Here is a 24938-nt window from a genome sequence, read left to right as displayed (position 1 = left end):
GACACTGTTTCTTGATTATAAATGTTTATTTACATCAAAGAAATCAGCATCATGTACAAGCTCTGCAGAGCTCGGTGAGGACCTGTTTTCCCAATTCTCCAGTGGTCCTCTAAAGTTCTTTGTGTGGGGACCACATATCTATATTCCATAGATTGGGGTGGGATCGATAACTGACCAATTGCTTCAAGCCAACTGGCTCTGTCTAAGGGTCCATTGATAATGCATCCCAGATGTCTTCAGAGAAGTGTCTTCTGAAAGTAGAGTAAAGTTCATACGAGGTCTCCTGTCGAATCTTAGATAGCAGTCATAAATGTTCAGATAACGCTCAAATACATGTTATATAGAATGATCAGATAAAATAGGCTCACCCCATCTCACCTCATGTGTGTGTCTGTCTGCCTGCCTGCCTGCCTGTGTGTCTGCGTAACTGTGTGTCTGTGTGTCTGTCTGTGTGTCTGTCTGTCTGTCTGTGTGTGTGTGTGTCTGTGTGTTTGTACTTCACATATCTGGAGAACAGTTCATCCGATGTAATTCACACTTGGCGGGTGTATTTCTGCAGACCCAGTGGTGTGCAGTGCTGAATTTGGTGCATTGTGGACCTGCAACACATTCAATATTAATAAACCTTGAATAACCAAAGGAACAGGTCTGTGCAGCAGCGGGGGGGCGGGGCTTCAGTGCAGGCTGACTCCAGCACGTCTTCACCTGGCTGAGACTGCAGGCAGCGGGTGCTTTCAATTCCAATACAGGCCTCTAATGCTGCATGGATAGCTTAATGGATAATCATGCATCATATTGTAATTGTTATATTTTGTGAGTAAAATCTGAATCTGCAACATAACAAGTAACGTTTTTCTGTCAGGTAAATGTAGTAGTAGCCTACAATGTTTTCCTCTGTGGTACAAGTACACAGTAAGTCAGTAGTATACAGATTTTAAGTGCTTTGGGGGCCTTCTGTAAGGTGTTTCGGGGTACAATGATTTATAATAGTAACCTATATAAAAATAAATAAAATATATATATATATATATATATATATATTTTTTTTTTTTTTTTAGTATAATATATTTGTATTAAAGTCTATCTGGGGACAGGCTGATGCTCTACTGTGCAGTACTTCTCTATGAAATAAATATTACAGTAATAAATAAACACATTCCTTTATGTATATTCTTAAATCAGACAATAACCTTTTATTATAAAGCATAAATAATTATAGAGACAGTCACAGCCAGCATAGGACCGCAGCATTAGAGGCCACCAGCTGTTCTACGTGGCTCACTGTTTATCTGTGTGTGTGTGTGTGTGTGTGTGTGTGTGTGTGTGTGTGTGTGTGTGTGTGTGTGTGTGCGCGCGTACAGGAATGCAGCCGGTGCTGTACTCGGTAAGGGAAGCTCTGGAAGGTAGACCACACTGGCTCAGGACCGGGACTGAAATTTGTTACTTCAGGTATGAATGAAATGCACAGATTCAATGTGTTCTTCCTTCAGCAGCAGACCCAATAACTGTACTTGCTGACAGTCCAATCACATACAGCAGAGTGTGACATCATCAGACCACCAGAGAGGGCTCTCAGTCCTGGGAAATATATGATTTTATAGAAATCACTTTTATTGTGCAATCATGTTTCTGAAAGCTGTCTCTTCTTCAGAACACAGAGTCTGAATGCCTTGGATGAATTAGTCATAACTAAACTTAACAAAAGAAAGTGGTGTGTGAAGAGCAGGACAGTCCAGTGAATGCTCAGTGCTGAAGACAAGGACCTTATATACACTACCGGAGAAGGATCTTTTATCTACACATAACACAAGTTATTGTATGTTACTCTCTCTATTTTGTCCTCCAGAAACCACTTTTGTCCAGCTCGAGGCAGAAAGAGAACGACATTTTATACTCTAACCTTCACCATCACCTTCAAACACAATGAGGACGTCTGCTACGTGGCCTACCATTATCCCCACACATACTCTGCTCTGAAGGTACGCATCCAGCCATCCATCCATCCATCCATTCATCATCCATCCATCCATCCATCCATCCATCCATCCATCCATCCATCCATCCATCCATCCATCCATCCATCCATCCATCCATCCATCCATCCATCCATCCATCCATCCATCCATCCATCCATCCATCCATCCATCCATTCATCATCCATCCATTCATCCATCCATCCATCCATCCATCCATCCATTCATCCATCCATCCATCCATGTTGTAGTTTTTAAAATTTTTAGCCCAAGTAATGTATTGATATCATTCAAATATGCGTTCCCAAATTCCAAACTGACATTTTTTATATCATTTGTATCATTATTAGGGCTAAAAAACACAGTTCATGTCCATCATCAACAGTTTGCAATGATCAATTCTGCTGCGTGATCAAGTGAGCTGCGTGACATCTGCTGCAGCTAATTATGAAATGCCAGGTGGAATGTCTGTGACTTGTCTTCTGAAAATCTAGGCAACTTATGAAACCAATATTTTACAGAACTCCATTATAAAAACTAACTAAATCTGCTAAAGTAAACCATTGAATGATTCCTAAACCATTCTGTTAAACAAAATCCTTTCTGTGGCTGTTGAGATTTGTAAGTGGCTGCAAACGGGAATAATCAGTCGAAGCTAACCAAATATTTCTGTTTTAGGGCAGGGCAGGCATATTTCTCTTTTAAACACATACAAGTTCAACTAAATTAAAGAGAACGACCCACAGAAATGTACAACTGTGCACTGCAAAAAGACAGGGCCAAAGGCCTATGTAAAACAGAATTGAAAAAAAAAAGCCTAAACACTCTGCACTTATGCTACATATTTCTTTTAGTTTACAATGCATTCTCACCCTGCCCTTCTTTCTTTTATCTCTGGAAGTGTGCTTTCAAGAAGCAGAGAGCGTCGATAGACTCTGCGCTCAGGCAGTTTCTGATTTTCGTGACAAATTGGCCACAGACAGGAAACGCTCTCTCCGCCTCCACGGATGTAGCCTACTGCTACGTAATGAATTTAGTGAGCCTGTATTACCGTAGCAACAACAGACACGCACTCCTTGCGTTTTTTATTTTATTTTCCATTTCCCGTCATAACCTTTCCCGGGAATCGGGAAATAGTCTTGATCAGATTTCCCGGGAATCCCGTCTCCCAGGATTCAACCCTACTTTTAACCCTTTGTTGAACAGAGAGCGCCAAATACTGGCTCAGACAATAAAGAGAATGCTTCATTAAGCTTCATTTGGACATCACTACTATTTTGCTATAACAATACGTCAACTAAGTGTAATGTGGTCGGTTTTAACAGACACTCTGCTCCAACTCCACCTTAACACAACATAAGAATAACAGATTTAATGATACAACCAATGCATCTGAACAGATAATATATAACCATAAGACCCATCCTCTAAGACGCCTACCGGTCTCGGAGCTTCAACTATTTAAGCAACTCAGACGCGCCTCACCACGTCCCTGCACCTTCACACAATAAACATAATACAATCAGACATTCACACACTTCATCCTTAGACCTCTAACAGTTTAAATAACATAATGCACATAACATAGTTCACACATATCATTCAATGCAGCTATTTTAATTTCGGCGCCCATGATATTCAATCTTTCCGATCATACCAGCTGCGATCAGCCGCGCTGGCCAGTGCGCTGCAGTGATCGTTTCGGCGTCTCGTCTATTTCTTCCGCGAGCCGCGAGCGAATGAGTCAAGCCAGGCAGGTAATCACTTATAGGAAGGCCACAGTGCAGCCGGATACTCACAGATATATACAAATGTATAAAACAATAACCACAACTCCAAAGCTGCAGTGCCTTAAATTAGTCTAAAACATTGTTTAAGCCAAAATACTTTTCCAAACTCTCTTTGATCGTACGTTGGAGAAGTTTGACATAGTATTAAGACTTACAAACTCCTTGCTGACAACAGGTGGTGGATGAATGGTAGTGAAGTTCAAATGAAGCTTCATGAAACTTAGAGAACCATGTTCTTTATCTTCTGAGTCCACTAGATGGCGCTGTTGATTAAAAGAAAAATTCTCAAGGAATGACAACTCAGCATGCTGTCAACTCTTTGTTAAGCAGAGAGCGCCATCTAGTGGCTCAGGAAATAATGAGAATGCTTCATGAAGCTTTTTTTTGGACATCACTATCTCCACCATCTCATTCCTCAAGTCAATGTTGACCTTTTCAATGTTTAATCAAAACCACCACATCACTGTCTCTGGATTGCGTCCAGCCCGGGGAGATATTTCTCTATGTGCTTTTCATTGTTGGCTTGAAATGCCCTAAAAATATCTTGCAAAAACACACCTTCCTCACCAAATATCTTTAGTTGTTAAGACAGAACCATGCAAGCCTGAATCATGCTTTAGTTGCCACAATTGGATATTGTTGGAAAACAAAAATGAAATAAGTTGGCTTTCACACTTGTGTTTGTCAGGCTCATCTGAAGGTGCTGCAGAAATCAGTGGACCCTGCAAAGGTGTTTTTCCAGCAGCAGACTCTTTGTGGTACTTTGGCTGGAAACTGGTGTCCAGTAGTCACCATCACAGCCTGTCCTGCCAGTAGGGGCTGGAGAGACATGCACCAGCTCCGTGAGTAATGCTGTGTGTGTGTGTGCGGTTTGTGTGTATGTGTTTGAGCAGACAAACAGCCAGCCCTCCCGACAGAGACAGATATCCCATGCTTTGTTTGTTTTTAGCGGCTTAATTGAAAGCCAGTGATGCTTAGCAGTTGGAAATATGAAGAAATAATTTGTTTAAGAGAAAACCATGTGAGATTCATCATAGCATATCCACTATTGCTATTATACTGTAGCTTCTATTACACAATGGGCATTTGTGCATAGCAATTATGCCATTTCATCTTGTCATTTCCCCCCCAAATGCTCCAACACAGTCAGCGCTTCAGGAATTGATTGCTTGACTTCAGTGATACTCATGCATTTTAATATGAAACAATCTATTTGGAATGGTTTACTAAAATGCACTCGCCGGTACCTCCGGCAAACACTGGTGTTTCCAACTACACAGGCAGAATTTGTCAGGATTACAAAACAATGGGCTCATCGTTCATGACCCAGCTCTGTGTTCTGCCACGAGCAATTCAACTTCCATCCCTCAGTGTTTGTCTTCCTCGTAGCACAATTTGCACTCCACATTGATTTTGTCCAGGTTCGCCAAATCCCATTGTTGCTGAAGGTGTTACTGTTGATCTCTAGCACACCCCAAAGGTTGCCGGTCGCTGAAGGTGCAGCAGAGAGGAGATCTCCCTCCATGTGAGGGCAGCTGATGTTCACTTGAACAAGGCAATTAACCTTAACACCTTAAAAATGTGACTTTCCACTCTGAGACTGACGGAGCACAGAGGCTCCTACGGATGCTGGATTGTTTTATTCCTGAGGGGAAATGTGTGTGTATGTGTGAGTATGGGAGTCTGTCTTTCTTGGACAAAAAACCCAAACTTGAGGACAGACAAGGCTTGTAGCAACAGCCAATCAGTTGCAGACTTCTTCCTGTGTATGCAAATGAGTATGCATATCAGGTCTACAAGTAGTGGGTATAGAGCAGCAGCATGAGTTTAATGGCACATGTAAAGCCATTTGTTTCTCCTGTGTGTTCAAAAAATCATCGTGATGATGCCTAAATGATGTTCTGCTCTTTATTTTGGCATTGTTCTTAGACAGGCTTTTCTTCGGAGGGGAAGGATTAGACCAAGCAGCCCTCTTCCTGCCTCACTCCTCTGGTCTCTAATTAAAAAGGCTTCCAGTGCAATCACAGCTCATCTGTGAAAGCTGTTAATTATCAAACATAATCTCATTTAGCAGAACCGGCATAGCCTCCAGGTAGATGGAGCCGGACGAGGACAGTTCCTCTGTCACACTTTATGCTCCAACTCTTTCTTTCATTTCTCTAGTTTCGGTCTCTTACTTCCTCTGTCCCCCTCTGTATGGTATGTTTATTTCTGCATGTCGTTCTGTGCTGAGTCAAAAATCAACTGAAAGATGCAGGCAGTGCCAACAAAGCCTGGGTATATGTTTGAGTGAATTGATTGTGATTCTAAGAGTTGAAAGCACCGATAAGTAATCAGTGTGAGAAAATAGTGACGATACTACAACATGTGTCCTCTCCTGTATGTTGCACAGTGCATAGTGACCCTGAGAGCAGTGTATAAATGAGACAGTGTGAGAGTCCTTTTTGATTGGTAATGCATAATTTATTTGTGAGGACACAGTCCTTAACACGATTACCACACACACACGCACATGCACTTACACTGTCCCACTGTATATAAGTTGAAGGTGTAGGACAGTTGGTCTACTGTCCACTGTCCTCATCAGGGCACAGAACACACAATCCAGTGGGGGATAACTTCCTGTTCTATCAGTCATCAGAAGATGTGCCAGTATGGTCTGTCCTGATAAGCCTTTAGTGGTTGATGGGCTCTCTCTGGTCCAATTATTCACACAGACTGGCTCACAGTCTCACAGCACAGACACACACCAGCCAAATCCCATTCACACGGCTGCTGCAGGAAAGACTTCTACTGAAAAAGGTGTATATAATTGTGTGCAACAGTAGATGTTGTTTGATTCATCAGACGCATCACAAGACAATCAGACAATGAAACCTCTGGAGAAATGTATTTAGAATTGGAAGAGAAAACAAAGGTGAACCAAAACCAAACTCTCTGTTGTAAACATCTGCTACAGTTTACAGGCCCACATCCTGGTGTTATTGTGCTCACAGTTTTCAAGAGTTATTTATTGTGACATTTCATGTGTATAACTTTAAAAGAACATGAAAACTATAAGAATATATACAAATATAAATGTTATTAAAGTGTCTGTTTTGAAAATGTACAGTTTTGCAGGAATGTGATAGAAAGGATGTGCAGGTAAGGAGTGGATCATGATACAAGCCCATGTTATTAGAGCTCCCCAGGCCTTGTTGAGGCCCACTGCATTTGGGAGGAAACTGTTCTCCGGCCAAATGGGAGTGCTTCAATGACTTTTGTGTCAGGGGTGGAAGGGATCGGCCACAATCTTTCCGGCCTGCCTCAGGACCCTAGAGACGTACAGGTCCTGGAGGGTCCTCATGGTCCTGGAGGCGTACAGGTCCTGGAAGGATAGCAGATTGCAGCCAATCACCTTCTTAGCACCGAGGATGATCGCTGTACTCTGCCCTTGTCCTTAGCAGTGGCAGCAGCGTACCATGGTGATGGAGCAGGTGAGGATGGTACATCCTCTGTCACCAGATTGTCAGTCCCCCACCTGTAGGCAGATTAATCTCCTTCCTCAGCCAAAAGAGAGTGGTGTATTCTGGGAGCTTGACGGACTGGTGACTGGAGGTGCAGCTGTTGGAGTACAGAAAGAAGAGCAGAGGGGAAAGGACGCAGCCTTGAGGGGAACTGGTGCTGATGGTCAGAGAGTCAGAGACGTGTTTCCCAAGCGTCACACGCTCCTTCAGGTTAGATAGGAAGAGGCTGATCCATCTCCAGGTGGATTCAGGCCCGTTTGTCCTGCAGCAGAGCTGGGAGGATTGAGCTGAAATCCACAAACAGGATCCTGGCATAGGTTCCTGAGAAGTCCAGGTGACGGAGGATGAAATGAAAAGTCATGTTGACTGCATCGTCTACAGACCTGTTTGCTCTGTAGGTAAACTGCATTGGTCGGTGAAGGATTGAGGTGTGACAAAACAAGGCATTTAAAAGACTTCAGAAGCACAAAGGTCAGAGCGACGGGTCAGTAGTCATCCAGTCCTGTGATCTTTTTTTTTTCTTCTGTGTGTGTGTGTGTGAGTGAGTGTACATATGTGTGTGTGTGTGTGTGTGTGTGTGTGTGTGTGTGTGTCTGTTTGTGTGTGTGTGGGTGTGTGTGTTTATGTGTGTGCGTGCATGCATGTGTGTGCGAACAGTGGTGGTTAACATGCACAAGTGGCAACATGACAACATGAACTGACAACATAAAGCGTGTGTGTCTGTGTGTGTCTGTTTGTGTGGGTGTGTGTGTTTCTGTGTGTGCGTGCATGCATGTGTGTGCAAACATTGGTGGTTCACACGCATGAAGGACATGTGAAGAGGAGTAGTAGAATATGCAGCGTACGTGAGAGTATGTGAAAGAGATGGGTTCCTGTAATTTACACAAGATTGATTTGTTTGGCAGGTGTGGTTCACATTGGGGGAGAATTACATTAGTTCAAGAAAACACTGGGCTTCCATAATTTACTCTAAGCTCTCTTGTGGAAAGTATGATTCATGTGTAGAATAGGCACACAAGCACAGGAAAGTGGTGGAGTGTGTGTATGGAGATGTCCTACATCTTCTGGATGAAAATTATACTCTTTCCCATTCATTTCCTATGGCGGTCATTTTTGACCGTAAACAAAAAAAGTGTGACCAAATTGAATAAATCACTCAAAATTCAAAGAAAGTAGTCACAATGAATTGTATGTGTTCAAATGCCTTTTGTGAAGGGTATCATAAGGTCTTGAGGCAGTTTGATGAAAAATGCCATATTTATGGTACAGGGAATGTGTAAATAGGTCCATTTTTGACCAAAACAGTGTTAGAAGGTTAAACATGTCTGAGGCGTTCTAACAATTCCTCACTTTTAATAGCAAACGCAAGCTGTAAACTGACCAGTGAAATATAATAATCTTTTTATTGACTCAGGACAGAGCATTCTCTATCCACATGTTGCTCATTCTGGATATCTGTTCAACAGCAGATTGAGCTCAAACAACCCTGACTGATCACACACTCTGCCATCTGTTGGCATGCTATCTGCACAAACCATTCAAATTGTAATCACTGACACTCAGAAATGTTAAGTATGACCCTTGCACAACCTAACAATTATCACTCATGACCTCTGATAGCTGACATAATTGGCCAGCTTTCACTATTGTTATGATGTGTGTAGAGAAAACACCATCAGCACTGCTTTAATTAAAGACCTGATCTGGATAATTGATTGATGCCTGGCACTCTGAAAACACAGAGTCAGCTCCGCAGTGAATGACAGGGTGCCACTGAGTTTACGTAACGTCTTGTTACTTGAGTTTCACAGATGACTGTTACTGAGTAAGATTCTGAAACATACTGTATATCATGTCTCTGTCTGTCTCTGTCCAGGGAATCGTCCCTGTATTGTGCTAACAGGCCGTGTCCATCCCGGTGAGTCCAATGCCAGCTGGATGATGAAGGGCACCCTGGAGTTCCTGTGCAGCAGCGACCCAGTGGCCCAGAGTCTGAGGGAGGCATTTGTTTTCAAGCTCATCCCCATGCTCAACCCAGACGGAGTCATCAATGGCACGTAGGTGGGAAGCACGAACCGTGCAGATTGCAGGACTCCACACCACGCATTGTGACTCACTCACCTAGATGTTGATATGACGAACTGGAAACAGCAAATCCTGATAGGACAGAATACTAATTGTGCCATCTCTTTTTCTCTTTTCTTTTGCATAAAACTGTATTTAGCTTACTTTGAATAGTCAGAGCTTAATATTTGAAGGGTATTAAGTAACTGCAAGCAGTTAACCTGACACACCAGATGGTTTGTTGCACAGAAAAATCTAAGAAGCCGTCATTGGAAAATGTTTGGTAATGGGCAGGCACTTAAAAAAATACATGGCAGCAGATTGGTTGAACCATCTGTCTATCACGTCCATCATTGTTGTTAAAACGAAGAGTCTCGGCCGTCACACACACCTAAACCACTGTGTGGCAGCTGTGGCTGCCAGGAGCTCCTCAGCGGATGCTGTTTGACTCGGTCGGCTACTGTTCATAATAAACGCATTACTGGAAGCCTGACAAGATAGATTTTAGTGTGATATGTTATCCCACGATTCTCTTGTGATATCGCGACAGTCCAGCTGCCGTGCAATGTAAGCAAGCAGTAGTAGTTTAGTAAGAATGTAATAAGACGGAAGGCTCACTGAGGGTTTTTAAAGATCTATTTGGCCAAGCTGTTTCTTTTCAAAGACTTTTCTCTTTTAAAGGTCCTATGACATGCTGCTTTTTTGATGCTTTTATATAGGCCTTATATTGTATCTGAAGTCTCTTTCCCGAAATCAGCCTTGGTGCAGAATTACAGCCATTAGAGCCAGTCCTACAATGAGCTTTCCTTAGGATGTGCCATTTCTGTTTCTGTAGCTTTAAATGCTATTGAGGAGGAGAGAGGGGGGGCAAGAGCAGGGCTCGGTTTACACCTATCGCCATTTCTAGCCACTGAGGCTGGGGGAACGCATATTAATGTTAAAAAAACCTCATAAAGTGAAATTATATGATCATAAGCTACGTGTCAGTAGTGGTTCAACATGCCCTCGTTAACTTCCCCTAAGCACTTGCCCTCGGGGGAATCCCCGCCGGAATCTTAAGCGTCGTTCCACTAGTGAACTTGGCGAGATCGAACCTCGGAGGGTTGAGGGAGCGAGTGAACAACGATGGTCACTCCAGAGGTGGATATCACCCACAATGCACTGCAGTTATGCATTTGGTGAAAGAAAATCCCTCCATGGTTAGGTGGCAGTTATGTACAATTGCTAAAACTCCTGTTGCTGACGCCAAAGAAGGAGAAGATGAATAAATTGAATAAATACATTTCAATTTTTTAGTTTCCTCATTGCTAGCTTGAAATTTTACTGAAACATGTAATATAACTAATGTCAATTTACTTTATACATATTATTTACTAGATAATTGTATGTGTGATTTTTTATTTTTATTTCCAACATTATCTGTAAATGCATGGAAGAAATTCTGTTTTTGCGAGAAGCATAATATAATTTATCATGATACAAATCACAAATTTCTAAATCTGAAACCCATGCAGCTGATTACCAAGCCTAATTGAAATGAGTCTGCAGGTATTTATGATGTAGAATTAACATAAAAACGGGGATAGAATGCAAAAATAATAGAAAATAATATGGATAATAAAACGCACTTGAAGCAGTAGCGCTAAAACTACAACTGGTGGTCGATCTGTATAGTTTGGCCTGAAAGTGAACGAGGGCAGATGTGTTCCATTTCACTGCCCCGCCCACTTTCCATTTCACTGCCCCACCCACTTTTCCCCTGCTCTCCAAGTGGGCTCCGTGCGACATGTGTTATGAAGTCATACCAAGGGATGAGGTGAAAGAGGGCACCCAACTTTTGTATTCATGAAAACAGCAACATTTCAAAGTGGCTTGTTGGTGCATATTTTTCCATGTAGCTCTCAGTCTCGGCCCCACCATCAGCACCTTAGCAGATGAGTCTGACGAGGGCACTAGCAAAGGTTCTAGAGCGAATGTGATGTCTGGCGCCAATACGTACTCTTCAAATATCCTTTCGGTCCTGGTGATTTGAAATTGTGCAAACGAAAGTCTTTTCAAGGCATTTGAGAAGGAAGGAGTGGTAGCATGTAGTTTCCCAAATTGGATAATGTTCAGCTTCGGCAGCTTTACCTATGCTAAAATATACAATGACTGAGGAAGCCTAGTGAAGAGTCCATAGCAATTATTATTACCCAGTGTGCTTTGCTGAATGGTCTCAATGTTTTATTGTTTTATTTCATGTGAATACTAGTTTACTAGATGAGTAACTTAGTATTTGAAGTAATGCAGTAATGCAGGAAGTGTGCATTTAGTTTCCATGCTTATTGTGTTTCCACAACAATGTTAGTGAGTAAATCTACTAAAAATGGCCCCCACACCATAACAGAGGAGTGGGATGTGTAAGATGAGAAAACAGAGGTTAAGTCATCTATCTCATGGCTATAAAAAAAACAATAGGCATCTGTACATCTTTACCAAGCGCAAATGAGTATAGAAGGCACCAATAAAATGTTAGGGAGGGTCATGCCTTTTTTCCCAACTGTTTTGGAGGGTCGAAGAAAAATTTTTGCTGGCAAAGGGAGGGCCAAGTCTATTTTGACGAAAGATCCCAAAACTCCTCCGGTGGCCCCTTAAATAAATATCAAACATTCTCTCATTCAAGGAGCAGATGTACAGGTGTACCTAATAAAGTGGCCACTGAGTGGACATCCAAATGCTCTGTAGAACCTGATTTGTCTCAGTCTGTCTCTATCCCCGAACAGTTCTTTAGTCTGCTCTCTGTCTCTGTGTGTGTGTGTTTGTGTGTGTGTGTGTGTGTGTGTGTGTGTGTGTGTGATGTAAGTCTTGCTACACAACGCTGACATTTCACAGGAATTAAGTTGGACACTGCAGGGATTTACTCATCGTGCCGTCAGCCTTCTTCCCGTCTCTCTTTTCTCCTCGCACTCTTTTTTTCTTTCTCTCTCGTGCCAATATTTTGAGCTTGAAATTGGTGTGAAACTGGAACGATACTGAAAGCATCAACATAGCTTTTTCCCCATTCTCTGTTGGTTTGTGTGTGTATTTGGGCTCCTCAAAGGCATTTGAACCATTAGAAAAGCAGAACCAGTAGGGTTCTCTCATCAGTATTAGATGAGGATAGTTTTTTACTCATGTTCTGTGCTAAATAGCTTTGATTAGCAGGGACATGCTCCCATTTTTTTTCATGTCTTTTAGACCACATTACTGTCTCTTGGAAAAATATTAAAAAAGAATAAACTCACATCATGGAACCCTTAGCCTCGTGAGACCGTCCTGATCTCGTGAGCTCCAGTTTTCCACTCACAGATCAGTCTGGCATCGTGAGGTAGAGAAAATTTGGAGCCGTTCGCCAAACGACCGGGCCAATCAGCGTTGGTTTTGAGGTGGGTTAGGTGGTGATAGACGGATGATTTATCCAATCAGCTAACCAGTATTTTCAGACAGCGGTAGCCTTAATTCTGTTAGCCGCTCGCTAATGCTTTTTTCTCTTGGATCCTTCTTTTGGAATATGGTCCGGGAACCTGAAATGGTTCCTTTTATTCCTAAATTCTCGTTACACAAACGGCAAATATCCTTTACCGACATGTTGCTTGCATGCTGAGCTAACGAGCTATGCTTTGCCTGCAGCAGCAGGGGCGGGCTTGTGGTTGTATTTTCATACACTTCGTGGATCTGATTGGTTGATTTGGCCCGTCTACCACCAGCATAGGTGATAGACAGATGGTTCATCCAATCAGCTAACCAGTATTTCCGCCCCTTCCCAAAAGTTCTCCAACGGAAAGTTCCCAGATGGATATGCCGAGCAAATGCGAAGCAATCCATCTGGCGGAGTCAGGTTATGGAACCCTGCCATCTCACTCAAAGCTGCACTAACTGATTTATGTTCCACCTTTTCACCAAGCTGACGCATATTACCTTAAATAGAGGTGACATGTTGAACTCGTTAGCAAACAGCTGCCTGTTTCCACCTGCAGCAGTTACAGAGCAACATGATTATTCATCAGGAGTCTTTGTGTCTGTGTCCACCTGATGAATGTCAGTCCAATATTCTCTCACTTTCAGCTGTCTTTAGTCTCCTGAGGGAAACATCTGTCTCTGTAGCTGCTAAATACTTCTTTACGTTCACCAGCTAGTCTCTGACTGTCTGTCTGCTGCTGAGCAGGTAGAGTACAGCGAGTTGTTCAGAGCTTTGTCTCTGTAACAGCTGCTGCTGCTACAGAGCAGCTTGATGTGAGCAGTCATTCTCTGTGGGTTTGTCACTGCGAGCGACAACTTTCACATTTCACACATCATTTCCGTTTCCATTTTGATTAGTGCAGCCAAAGTTTTAGCTGGAGATAGAGCTCAATGATTTTGATTAGCATGACTATCACATTTTGGATAAGATGGCCAACACATCAGTCTTTTAACTATTGCTTTGTGAGTCCTCGTCACACAGTGTGTAATGTCTGAAAGTCGTGAGCAGCTCAAACAAAGAGTGATTTTCTTCCTCTGATTGTTTTTTTTAAATATCTTGAAGAAGCCATAGGCGCAAGAGATCAAAATATCTAAGATTGTATCACCAGGAAATAGTGTCTGAAAGCTTAAAACAACCTTTGCTCATGTTTTGCTTGTGGTCATGTGAATAATGAATCTATCAGAAGACAAGTCAGATATAGTGTGATGTTACAGCTTTGAGGGTCAGATGTGTGCTGGACATACAAAGTGTCCAACTCCGGGATCTTTTGGAGATGATGATGCCTGGAATAATTGCGTTTGCAGTCTTTGGAAGTATGACATTTATTTTGTTGCTTTAAAAGAAAGAGACCATGAAGGAGAGGAGAGCTGTGAAATGAGTGAGCAGAGAAAAGACCAGGTGTATGGAGCTGTGACATGTCAAGTGTGCTCAGCTCTCCTTGTGAGTCACCACAGCTGTGAGACTCAGGAATGCTCTCATTCTAATGAAACTAAATAAATGCCACATGTGCCAGCTGTGTGCTCCTGATTAGTGATAATCACGCTGTTAAACAAGATAAAGAACCGTTAATCAACCACCAAACCCAACCTGTTTTATTTTTTAGTGCCAATGTTTCCACACAATGCACCCACTCCACCCTCTCGTCCAAACATGGTCACTTCTGACTCCAACATACCAAGATGACAACGGCCAAAATGCCAACCTCGAGGCTTCCAAACAGTAGCCCACAAACCAATGGCTGATGTAATGGTAGAAGGTCCACTTCTCTTCTACAGTCTATGGGACATAGACAAGGACTCCAAGGTGCTGATCCTGCTGCTGGGAGCAGCTCCAGCTGTCAGAGAGCTCTCTTTCTCCCCCCGCCCACAGTAGTAGAACGATCTAGGATATCTAGGATAGGACAAGACCAGCTTAGCTGAAAGTGTGCTCACTGGATTCATGTGTTGCTGAAATGCACAGCACGGTTGTAGCCAGCATGGAGAGGAGACCGTAACTCCAAAAGACAAGGACATCCTCCTTACATTCAACAATGTACCTTATCTAGCGCAAATACGTCCAGGGTGTCTTCCCACTCCATGAGTCTTCGTCTCTTCAATGAATGTTCTGGAGTGGCCGCCGTCATCACAAAGTCAAAGTCAAACCATTCTAACACACTTCTAACGTTTTTATAAAAGATCAAGGTTTCAATCTAGCCTACCTTTGTGGCCTACAGTTCACTTCACTCATTGCCTGTGTGTCATTATCAACAATAGGTAAGTTCAGGATGTGTATCTCACAGAGCCTCCTGATGCTAGATGCACTCATCTTCCCTATTTGTGCTACAAAAGGTAACCCAAAATTAATTAGCATCTAGTATGTAAATAATTATTATATCTCAATTACACCAATATCTCACATCCCTTTCTTTGAATGTATGCTTCATCACGTTAGTACTATTATGACATGCACTACGCATGGTATCCACAAATAGTTGTTAAGTGCTGCTTTGATATTGGGGTCCTGATCACTTACTAACACAACGTTTGACCTATCAGCCTTCAGCTGATATGCCAACTTTTAAAAGTTCTTTGCTGATTTGTTTGTGTATGCTCGTGGTAGTTTTTTATATTGCTGCATCAAACTCTTAAGTGGAAGTCAGTCGACAACAGTTTCCAGTCTTCTGTGACAAAGTGACATGTCAGCACGGTATGTGTTCTTGTATTGAAGCTGCGTGTCCACATTTCGCTTGTGATGCCTATTCCGTATTCTAGCGCTTTGACAGACTCACACAGACTAGCGTTTTCTTTTTTTGCCTGCTCTTTTTCTGTCGCAGACGGTCTGCCTGTGAGGGAAAACAGATTGTGCATCCACTGCCCCATTACGCACAGCGATATTTATTAGCCCTTGTGCTACTCGAGTAAACCCCTAACCAGGCACGACATCAAATGAGCAGCAGAACTCCACAAACTCGTCCACAAGCTTAGATTTTGCTGAAAGTGGCATTAAGGGCTGCTTTGATGGAGCTTGTTGAGTGGGCTTGCTCGGCTAGGTGGCTGCGGGTCCACTACATGAATGCTGATTCCGTTTAGATTTGCCTGTCTTATGGCCATCATATTTGCACAATGCCTCACCACTCAAGCAAAGCATAGTCTGTAATGGTGTCATCGGACAGGCTGTCTCTCCCAGACCCTTCTAGTCTCACTCTGTATGCAACCATAACATCACCCGTTACGGCATTTTTTTCTGTAACCTACTCAGAATGCTGCTTTGACACTTTTTGACCAGCCGGCCCAAACCCTTAATTATTTTCTTTAGTAAGCTTACCCAAACACGTCCAATTTGCGGGTTGGGGCACATGTGGGTTGACCCCCGAATCACTACTGTGGAGACTACAGAAATAAAAAAATGTTCATGGATCTGTTTAGGCACTCTCAGGTTAAATGCACGGTATGTCATTTCTGCCGCGACAGATCTCTCAGTCAAAACAGTAAGATGACGCTGTGAAGTAGCATGGGATCATGGGAGTTGTTGGCTTCAACTGATGAAAACCAGTTTGACGTGACTCAGACAGAACTAACGTTCATGGACAAAATAATGTATTAAAGTTTTATTCACATCACGTTTAAATGTTATGTAATTTCATTCTAGAAATAGCCGCAAGTGACGTTAGCTATCGTAATATTAACTGGCTAACTTAGCATAATATGAGTTGACTACCGATACAGCTACTTCAGCTAACGTTATGTGGTCAATTTAATGGTGGGTTAGCCCAGTGCTGTTATCCATAGAACTTACATTTCCCTTAAGGCTCTGACACACCAACGCGCACGTGAGACGTAATATGTCTCCATAACAGCAGGTAGCGCTAATCTGTATTGTCGACCAAAAAATAAAAAACGGAAATGACGGAACATCTCTCTAGACCTAGTAAACACAGAGCACGCTGTCGTCAGTCCTTGTTTTCATCAGAGAGTGGTGATTGTAGTCAAGAAGGATCGTTGTTGTCATTACTCGCTGAACGGAAGAAAATATGATGGCTAGTAATAAGAAGATACTGGTGTTGTCAGCTCTCGGGCTTCTTCTTGTGGAAGAAGCACTGATTCGCTAGTCAAGGGCTAGCACTCCACCAATCAGATTGGTCACTGAGTCCGACTGCCCACTGGCTGATTCAACAAGTCAAATCGGCCAAAATGGATGCCGACAGCTCCTCCGACTGATGGCGGCACGGAACACACCGAACAGACTCGAGTCACCGACCTCGATAGACAGATAGATAGATAGATAATCGGGTTGGTGTGTCAGAGCCTTAAGTGATGGCCAAATGAAGCTTCGTGAAGCATCGTGAATAATTTTTTTTATTTTCTAAGACCACTAGATAGGGGCTCTTGGTTTAAAGAAAAAGGAACACAGTGTGCTGTCAACGCTTTGTTAAGCAGAGAGCGCCATCTAGTGGGCTCAGAAAATAAAGAAAATGCTTCATGAAGCTTCATGGACATCACTAGTTTTCCCAAAAAACTTATTTTGCAAATCAATGAATTTTTTGTTGGTTTAGGAAATTGTGTGTACTCATTTATCCATACAGGTATTGTCAGGTGTTGTAAAATGTATCTGCATATTTCTCAATAAGCATGTGATTGTAAGCAGGCACTCTCTCTGGCTCAGTGAGTGAGTTTAGGACAGATAGCACTTTATGATAATTACATTGCTCCACAGTAGCTCAGTGGTTGTATTCATTCACTCATTGGCAACATGACATTTATCTTCCTCTCTATTCTTATTTCTGTCAGCATAATTCAAACGCAAACCCTGCCATAACTATAATGCATCATAAGCCAACTTGCTGCATGTCTATATATATATATATATTTATTGGTTATTGGCAGGTTGATGATTATGTCCCAGTTCATTTTGATACTGATACACAGACACATAAAGACTGATAAACATACAGGGATTTAAACAAATGAATATGAGCTGTGGGCTGTGGTACAATCAAATGGTGTCATGCAGCAAATTAACAATGGCTGCCAGATAACACACACACACACACACACACACACACACACGCCTGAGGGCAGGCAGCTGCAGTGCTGGGTAGAGGTGAGCAAATGTTGAGGAAAATAAGTTTACAAAGACTTTTAACGGTGTTAGATCCCTGTGTTTCTGTGTGTCTGCAGCCCTGGGACAGAGCTGAGGATGGGGGGCACGTCACAGGCCGAGAGACCTAGAGAGAGAGAGAGAGAGAGAGAGAGAGGGTGAAAGAGATTAGAGCAAGACAGAGAGGGAAACAGAGTTAAAAAAGATGGAAAGGAGGCAGACACAGATAAGACTGAAGAAACTGCTCTGAACTTGGTATCAGGAGAAGTCAATAAAGCCTTAAAGTAGTACACCTCCAAGCTGTGGGGAACATTTCCCATTGGACAAGTTCTCCATGAAGCCAGTGGTTCCCAGCTGGTTTAGCCTGAGTCCACGTCAGGAAATGAGATCAAAAATAAAGAAAGGGCAGTTGAGGCGGCTGAAAACCCAAATGCATTACTACAGCCGTGGAATAATAACAATAATCCAGGGGTTTTGCAGAAACATGTTCAGGCTGCTGTTTTCACTCATCCGTCCCACACAGGTCTGACAAAACACATACACTTTAACACAAGCCATGTTTCACTCACTGCAAGCTGAAGCATATATTTTCTTGCTTCAGGACTGTTTTCTTATGACTTATGATCTAATAACTTCATAGCTTTTGTGCTGGGCTTTGCTTTGCTTTGAATATCTGGTGCAGACAGACTCTGAGAGAGGACTGAAGCTGCTGGTAACGTGTCAACAAGTTTATCAATGCCCTCCAGAACAACACATAGAAGCCTTTTCTGATCTGATGCTGGCAAAAACTATTGGATCTGCCCAGAGTCACTGTGGATCTGCCATAACCAATCGCTAACTTTTGGTCGTGACGTCAGCTTAGCATCGCTAGCGTTTGCCTTAGCCAGCTCCTTCACCACTATCAGAGCGAGGTGGAAAATCAAATCCTTCTCAGCCACTCCCTCTGTTCGCTGATTGGACCGGTAAAGATTTGACCGGAGAAAACCCAAGACTATACCGCAAACCGAGACGGAGTACTAAAGGAAAATTGAGCGTAAGTACGTAGGAGGGCAGAGCCAGGCTTCTGTAACTCACCTCATTGGTCTATTATGTGAGCATGACAAAGACTGCCTTAACCTGCCGATTATAAAAAAGATCATGGTTTGAGTAAAACGAATAGTATGGGGTTAAAACAGCGGCCCCCTTGAGTAGTATTCACAGGACACGAACACCTGTTTCCTGGGTAAAAGTCTTGAGTTTTACCTTTGACATGGCAATATTTTAAATTGTTTATTTTTTTTTTTGCAAAGAATTTAAGTTATATATTTATTCATTATTTTTTTTAGGGAACTTCTTTTAACATTAAACTGAAATGGGACTTCTATCATGAGGAGATTTCACGCAATGTGTGCTTTGATATCAATTGTTCAAAATATTCAATAAATAACCATAGATATTTCATCTGTGTGTTTACTTCAAGCACTTGAAAATCACAAAGATAAGATATGCACTCTTTCATTACAAAGAAATGATCCCACCTTTAATAGTTGAGCATATTTACAGTACAAACCAGTGAACTATGAGGGCAAACAAACAAAGTAAAATAAAATAATCGTTAATTAGTCATAATCAATGAAAATTTTCAATTAACCGTGATTTTGAGGTCTGTTGTCCATCCCTTCTGACAAAAACCAGACCCAATGAGATGCAGGAACCAGTCCTATGACCTCATTCTCAGGCAAATATACAAAGCTGCTGGAACTGCTGAGTCAATCAGCACATTCTGATCCTGAACACGTAGTGCATTCAAGAAGGAAGGCACAAAAGCAGATGTAGTAGTTCTTAGGTTTTTCATGCTCACTGACTCATTAAGGGGGCATTGTAAAATTTGCAATTAAAATGAATGTTGTTTCACGTTCAGGACTCTTTACTTTGTTGGTTAATAGCTCGGTTATTAATTTCTTGTGTGGGAGTCATTCATTTAACTTCACTCACTTGGTTTGAATAGTTTTACAGCTTATTTGCTTTGATTGATTACACTTAGCTCAGCTCTGTCAAGCTTAGTAAATAACACACATACACACACACACACACACACACACACAAAAACACACACACAAACACACACACGTATTATATACATTTGCATGTACACGTATCCAACAAGTGTGTGTGCACATATCCTTTACACACTCATCTTTTCTAGTTGCGTATTGTGTCTGCAGTTTAAACCTGCAGTGAGCAAACAATGGCTCTGGATGTGAGCTGTGAGAATTGAGAATTTTTATTCTGTAATGTGACACAAACCTCAGAGAGAAGATAGCTTTGGCAGACCGATATTAGACACACACACACACACACACACACACACACACACACACACACAGTGTGGCAGTTTGGTTTGTTTAGTCATATCCTCATTAGCTACTGTGTTGTAACCATAGACAGTATATAATGGACCAATAGACCCCGTTGCTCTGGACGGAGATCAGTGAAGGCTATTAGAAGCACTTTTCCAGTGATCTCTTGCTTTACTGCGCAGCCTCCAACTGACAGAGACAACGTAAATGTGACGTGAGCAACGTGTCTGAAAGTTGTAAGTCTTCTGGTAGCTGTGACAAGAGAAATCTCAATCATTCCCAATCTTACAGAGACGGAGAGCGTAGGTATATGTAAGGAGATAACATAGACACAGGCTAATTATTGCTAACTAACATGCTAGTTAACATTAGTAATTAAACCTAAACAGCTAATGTAAGTCGAAACTGCCTGCGAGCTTCTCCTGTACTATACGGTAATTCCTCTACTGTGCAACAGTAAGTCACTTGGTTATGACACAATCGTTAGCTTATTTTTACAAAAACGTCTGCTACGGAGCTTTAACGTGAGGTACAAGGCAATGGAGCCTTTTATACATTGTTGTGTTTCTTTAGAAATAAACAATGGACAAATAGAGTCTTTAAACGCTTCAGATGTAAAGTTATTCGCAGTCAAGTGACGTAAAAAAAAAATGGCGGTCAGCGTAATGCTAACAAGAGATGATTGCTTCGCAGCAACAAAATGGTGCCATCGGAGGTTCGCGTTCTGAAGCGAAGCTTACCCCCTTGGTTGTAACAGCCAACCAGTCCTCCAAACCATACCATGATGTCGGTCATTTGTTCCTCCCCTCTAATACGACCCACAGGAGCGTTTTCTGTCCTCATATCAAAACCAGAGTAGGTAACGGTCGCAGATTGAAACACGTCAATATCTTTGAAAAACAGTCACAGTTTGGTTAGATTTAGGCTTAAAGTAGAACTCCGGGCAAGTTTTCCATTAATCTTGATTGCTATACGTATAGGAGTACTGCCAATAGCAAAAAAAACGAGCCAAATCGGTGCTAGCAACACGGAGCTGCTGCAGCTAATGCCGAGAGCTCCCACTCAGCTAAAACGGCAGTTATGGGGGCATAAGATAAAGAGTGCCTTTGTGCCTCTTAACAGACACAAAATGCAATTAAAATGTCTGTGCAACATGAACAGGGCCCTTACATGACAACAAGATGCATTTAGCAACTTAGCTATTGTTTAAATTCACCTACCCTCTTAGCTGCTAGCTGCCGTCTGGGATGAGTGAGTGTGCACTCACTCCGTGTTGCTAGCACCGATTTGGCTCGTTTTTTTTGCTATCGGCAGTACTCATATACGTATAGCAATCAAGATTAATGGAAAACTTGCCCGGAGTTCCAACACAGTCTCACTCCCTACTCGTCAAATGTATGACGCATGGTCAAGGACCCTGGCGTCAAGTTTCAACGAAATAGGGGTACCCTTGACGTTATTTTTCGACGAGGGGGGTCCGTCAGATAGACATTCATGTTATTCCCTCACCGTCGGATATCGACGAAAGAAAAAACACGCCCCCCCCCCTTAACGAAATCTGTGACAGTTATTGGTATTTTTAGCCCAATAACCGCTGTTTTAATCAACAATATTCACGAGATAGTATCATGGTTTATATGTATTTCTTTTTATGTTATTATTTCGGTATATTTCGCCAGGGAAGCTGGATTGCTTTTTTTGTTGATTTATATTTTTAAACTATAATGCTACATCTATCAACATTTATTTAGATGTTATCATTGTATTCATTTCTTTACTTTAATAATATTATTTCGGTCTTATTACCGGTGAAATATTACAGTATATGCTGTAATATAGAACATTACGATATGATCCGAGCAGGAAGCATTCAAAGCCGATAGGCCTATCCCCCAATGCAATGCGGCCATTCATTTCAAAGAATCGGGCAGCGATCAGCTGGTCTTTAACGCCAGGATCGCTTCAATATACATATATACAGTCAGTGGTCAGTATCACTTCAATATACATATATACAGTCAGTGGTTGTGTCACCAGCAACAACACGTTGCTCAGTTTTGTTCCAGTAAGTTATGAACCATAATAACGTTTAAACGAATCCGCGGAAAACTCCGGAAGTGACGTAGTACGTCCCGCTCAGCGGATACGAAGATAAAAAATATATAATATTCGTAATATTGATGGTTTTTTCTAACGTTGTATTTGAGGAGTTAAACAATAAAGATAGTTATAATAATAAAATACAGTTTCATGTATTTGTCTCATATATTGTGTGCTCGGCCGGCCGGCGGGCAGCCTCAATCTGAAGTGGAATCAAGCCATTTCACGGCAGACAGCAGAAAGAGGAGCCGAACGAGTCCCCTCACCCACCCCGGAAGAACTACAAGTGCTCAAACATTGTAACAGCTTCTGTGGCATTTCTTATGGGAGTTGTAGTTTTAAAGTATATTGGTATATTTCTCATAAGTAGAAGTTGGCAGTGTATAATTTTGGATACACCCTGGGGTTTTTTGGGATGGAGAACACACTGGTGTCATCAGATTTTAAAAATTGAATAGTTAAATAGGTGAATATAGCTTATTACCATATTTGACAGTGCTTACAGTGGATAAACTTTGGTGACCATATCTACATGACAGCTGAGGTCCAGAGCTTTCTATAACAGCTGGTTTTATGTGTGTAGAACCTTCTGTTGCTAAATGACAGGCCTTCATACATGTACTGGGTTCAAGGTTCAGAGGTCAATATTTCAAAGCAGGAGTACTGTATCCTCTTCAGACTGACATATGTTACTCTCCAGGTTGAGACCTTTCCAACGATGTGTTTGCTATAGTCCTATGACAACGTTTTAATTTTTACACATCATGGAGACCACTTAGCAGGAGATACTTTATTGTCCCCAGAGGGATATTTGCCTTGAGTTCAAATGCTTCACAAATAACACTTGACATATTGTTTTATCATACAGCTGACATACTTAAAATAAAAAACAACATGAACAAAGTGATATAGGCTAGACTGAAGCACATCACACAGCAACAATCTATTGCTCATCTTTCACAAACAGTGACAAGAGCAACACAACCATGCTTCATATCATGAAGCTATTGCACACCCTCAATCTCAAGCAACATTATTTAAAGTTTTAATTGAGGTAGGTCCAAATTAGGCCTATATCATCATCAACGTTTTTATAGTATAGAAATGTTAAGTTTACCCATATCTTCTGCCAGAGGATAAGAGCTCATACTTGGCATGGAGAATAAAGCAGACCATATTCTGTGTGCTTGCCTGGAGAGACTGGTTTCTATTCCTTACACAACCTTCATGAGAGTCATAATAAAATTCTCTGTAATGCAGCCTTGTATAACATAAACCATCTGATTCACCGTGGGTGTCTGCTCTAAATGATAACACACACTTTCAACACGGGCCTTCCAGCCAAAGGTGCATGTTGTCCATATGAACACCATTGGGCCTATAGGAGCAGAGCCGATGATTGGTTCATCATTTATGACCTCTGATATCCTCTGACCCAGCTCTATCTCCAGAGTTACCTCAACTTCAGTTTCAAAGGTGTGTGTGTGTGTGTGTGTGTGTGTGTGTGTGTGGGGGGGGGGGCAGCTTTTCTTAGACATGAGTAGGGGGGGGCACCAAGGAAAAAAGGTTGGGAACCACTGCTCTGACCCATGTCATGACCCTTTTCTCAGCTTGTGAAATGGTTGAATGAGATGTGTGAGTTTTGTCTTTGTGCAGTAGGGCTGAGGTAGAAGTGTGCCAAAAATGCCATATATATATATATACAAATGTTGTATATGTACACATACCCAAACAAAGCTATATACATCTAACTCAGTGAACAAAAACCTCGGTAACAATCTGCTTATCCTTTTAATTTCCTGAAAATGCTTCTTAAAACTAGTCCCTTCTTAATTTTGAAAAGGTAGTCTCAGTAAAGGCTACAAAGGTTAGGATGGCTACAAGCTGTAACCACGGTGATTGATATGAGGATCATGTTCTGAATATAATAATGAATATGTTAGGCCTACCATAAATTGATATTTCAAAAAAGTAATTTATTTAAAACAACTAATAATGCAGTGTGATTTTAAATCAAACTAAGTCCCACACATAAATATACTTATGTTTTTCCCCTTTAGTCTTTGCTATTAATATTCATCATCTGCAAAATTAGAAAATTATTATATGTATGATTATTGCGTTTTTAAATAACTATGTATGGAAAATAAAATAAAAAAATGCTTCTCTTTGTATATTGTTTTTCACAACAGTACAATTCAAAACAAATGCAAATTAGTGAAACAAGCCATTAGGCTGTATTTCTAAACACTCAACTGTAGGTTTTTTATATAGTATATATAAGGCAAATAAAAGTGCTAAATATAAAACACAATTTTTTCATTATTAGTATTTTATTGTGTAAATTCTCACGTACAACTTGAAACATTCTTTCACAGACGAGATGTGGAATTTCCACGTCACTTCCACGGATTCGTTTAAACGTGAGACAAATACATGAAACTGTATTTTAATATTATAACAATCTTTATTGTTTAACTCCTCAAATACAACATTAGAAAAAAACATTAACATTACGAATGTTAGGCCTATATATTTTTATCTTCTTATCCGCCAAGCGGGACGTATTACGTCACTTCCGGAGTTTTTCGCGGATTCGTTTAAACGTTATT

General features: G+C 41.5%; 1 protein-coding gene across 3 annotated transcripts in view; it reads left to right on the top strand.

Moving 5' to 3' along the window:
• The window catches only part of agbl1 (AGBL carboxypeptidase 1), a 111305-nt gene that overhangs the window by 59395 nt on the left and 26972 nt on the right, over nucleotides 1–24938 (top strand). For all 3 annotated transcript variants that reach the window (XM_028585824.1, XM_028585826.1, XM_028585825.1), the window contains exons 18-21: nucleotides 1362–1449; nucleotides 1847–1979; nucleotides 4452–4605; nucleotides 9146–9326. In XM_028585824.1, coding sequence (XP_028441625.1) covers nucleotides 1362–1449; nucleotides 1847–1979; nucleotides 4452–4605; nucleotides 9146–9326 — 556 coding nt within the window. The remainder of the gene's footprint in view (nucleotides 1–1361; nucleotides 1450–1846; nucleotides 1980–4451; nucleotides 4606–9145; nucleotides 9327–24938) is intronic.

This window comes from Perca flavescens, chromosome 8 (assembly GCF_004354835.1).
Source record: "Perca flavescens isolate YP-PL-M2 chromosome 8, PFLA_1.0, whole genome shotgun sequence".
NCBI lineage: Eukaryota > Metazoa > Chordata > Actinopteri > Perciformes > Percidae > Perca > Perca flavescens.
The sequence above is the reverse complement of the archived record's forward strand: the minus strand, read 5'-3'. Positions and strand labels throughout refer to the sequence as shown.